General features: G+C 39.7%; 1 protein-coding gene across 1 annotated transcript; it reads left to right on the top strand.

The window, feature by feature from the left end:
• The first annotated feature begins 305 nt into the window (after positions 1-305).
• On the top strand, positions 306-1,247 carry LOC130044336 (olfactory receptor 8K3-like). Its single transcript, XM_056137043.1, has one exon. The coding sequence runs from the start codon at positions 306-308 to the stop codon at positions 1,245-1,247; it is 942 nt and encodes a 313-aa protein (XP_055993018.1).
• The last annotated feature ends 240 nt before the right edge of the window (positions 1,248-1,487 follow it).

Below are 1,487 nucleotides of genomic sequence, written 5' to 3'. Positions count from 1 at the left end.
TATTACGTATATCCTTTTACTTACTGTCAGCACTCAGTTCTTTTTCAGAGTGATTATTTCCAATTATCATCGTCATAGTTGTCCCTTCTCTGTCCTTACTGACCCCCCCCCCCAAACAACAGTTATGACAAAGCCTGTTCTTTAAAGAGCAATGCTCACCAACTCTATATTAACTCCCAAAGAAACCCCTTTTCTCTTAAAAACTGTTATTTGTGTTATGTATTTGAACACTAAAGCTATTTTATTTCATGACACCTGTTCTTTGTGTTGTTGTCTCTACTCAGATTGTATTTTAATAAACCTGGATGGACAAACACAATCTCACAGGACTGAAGGAATTCATCCTCCTCGGAATCACAGACCGCCCGGAGCTGCAAGCTCCCCTGTTTGTGCTCTTCCTCATCATCTACATGATCTCACTGATGGGCAACCTGGGCATGGTCATCCTCACCAAGGTGGACCCCAGGCTGCAAACACCCATGTACTTCTTTCTCAGGCACCTGGCACTCACGGATCTCGGCTATTCCACCGCTGTGGGACCCAAAATGTTGGTAAATTTCCTTGTGGAACAAAATACAATCTCCTTTTACTTTTGTGCCACACAGCTGACTTTATTTATCATGTTCATGTGCAACGAACTTTTCATTCTAGCAACAATGTCCTATGACCGCTATGTGGCCATCTGCAATCCTCTGCTCTACACAGTCATCATGTCCCAAAGACTGTGTCTTGTGCTAATAGTAATCCCGTATCTCTACAGCACCTGTGTTTCTCTTCTGATCACCATAAAACTTTTTAATCTACCCTTCTGTAGTTATAATGTCATTAATCATTTCTACTGTGACAATTTCCCCTTGTTAACTTTGGTCTGCTCAAACACTCTCGAAGTTGAATCCTTGATAATCATTTTCTCAGCTGTTAATTTGATCTTCACCCTCCTCATAGTTCTGGTGTCTTACCTGCTCATCCTCATTGCCGTGCTCAGAATGAAGTCTGCTGAGGGGAGACGCAAGGCTTTTTCCACCTGTGGATCGCACCTGACTGTGGTCATACTGCTCTATGGGACTTTGATATTTATGTATGTGAAACCCAAGTCCAGTCATTCTTTTGACACTGATAAAATGTCATCTATATTTTATACCCTGATTATCCCCATGTTGAATCCCTTGATCTATAGTTTGAGGAATAAGGATGTAAAATGTGCACTGCAGAGAATTTCGGAAAGAGTTCGTAATATATTTTCTTAAAATGTACTGTAACTTTGCTTCAGTTAGTTTATGGACTTCAATCTCTGGGTGCTTTTATGTGCTTTTTCAAGCAAATACAAGTAATGAGGCATGTTTTATAGTAGAAACACAATAACCTACACGAACTGAAAAACTGAGGTTGATCACGTTGGAAAGACAAAGAATTAATAATAAGCATGGAGAATTAAAATGACATGGATATTCTCAAACTTTATAATTGAACTTGCATTTTGCTGGTGT

This window comes from Sorex fumeus, unplaced genomic scaffold, assembly GCF_029834395.1.
Source record: "Sorex fumeus unplaced genomic scaffold, SorFum_2.1 ptg000007l, whole genome shotgun sequence".
NCBI classification, from domain to species: Eukaryota; Metazoa; Chordata; class Mammalia; order Eulipotyphla; family Soricidae; genus Sorex; species Sorex fumeus.
The sequence above is the reverse complement of the archived record's forward strand: the minus strand, read 5'-3'. Positions and strand labels throughout refer to the sequence as shown.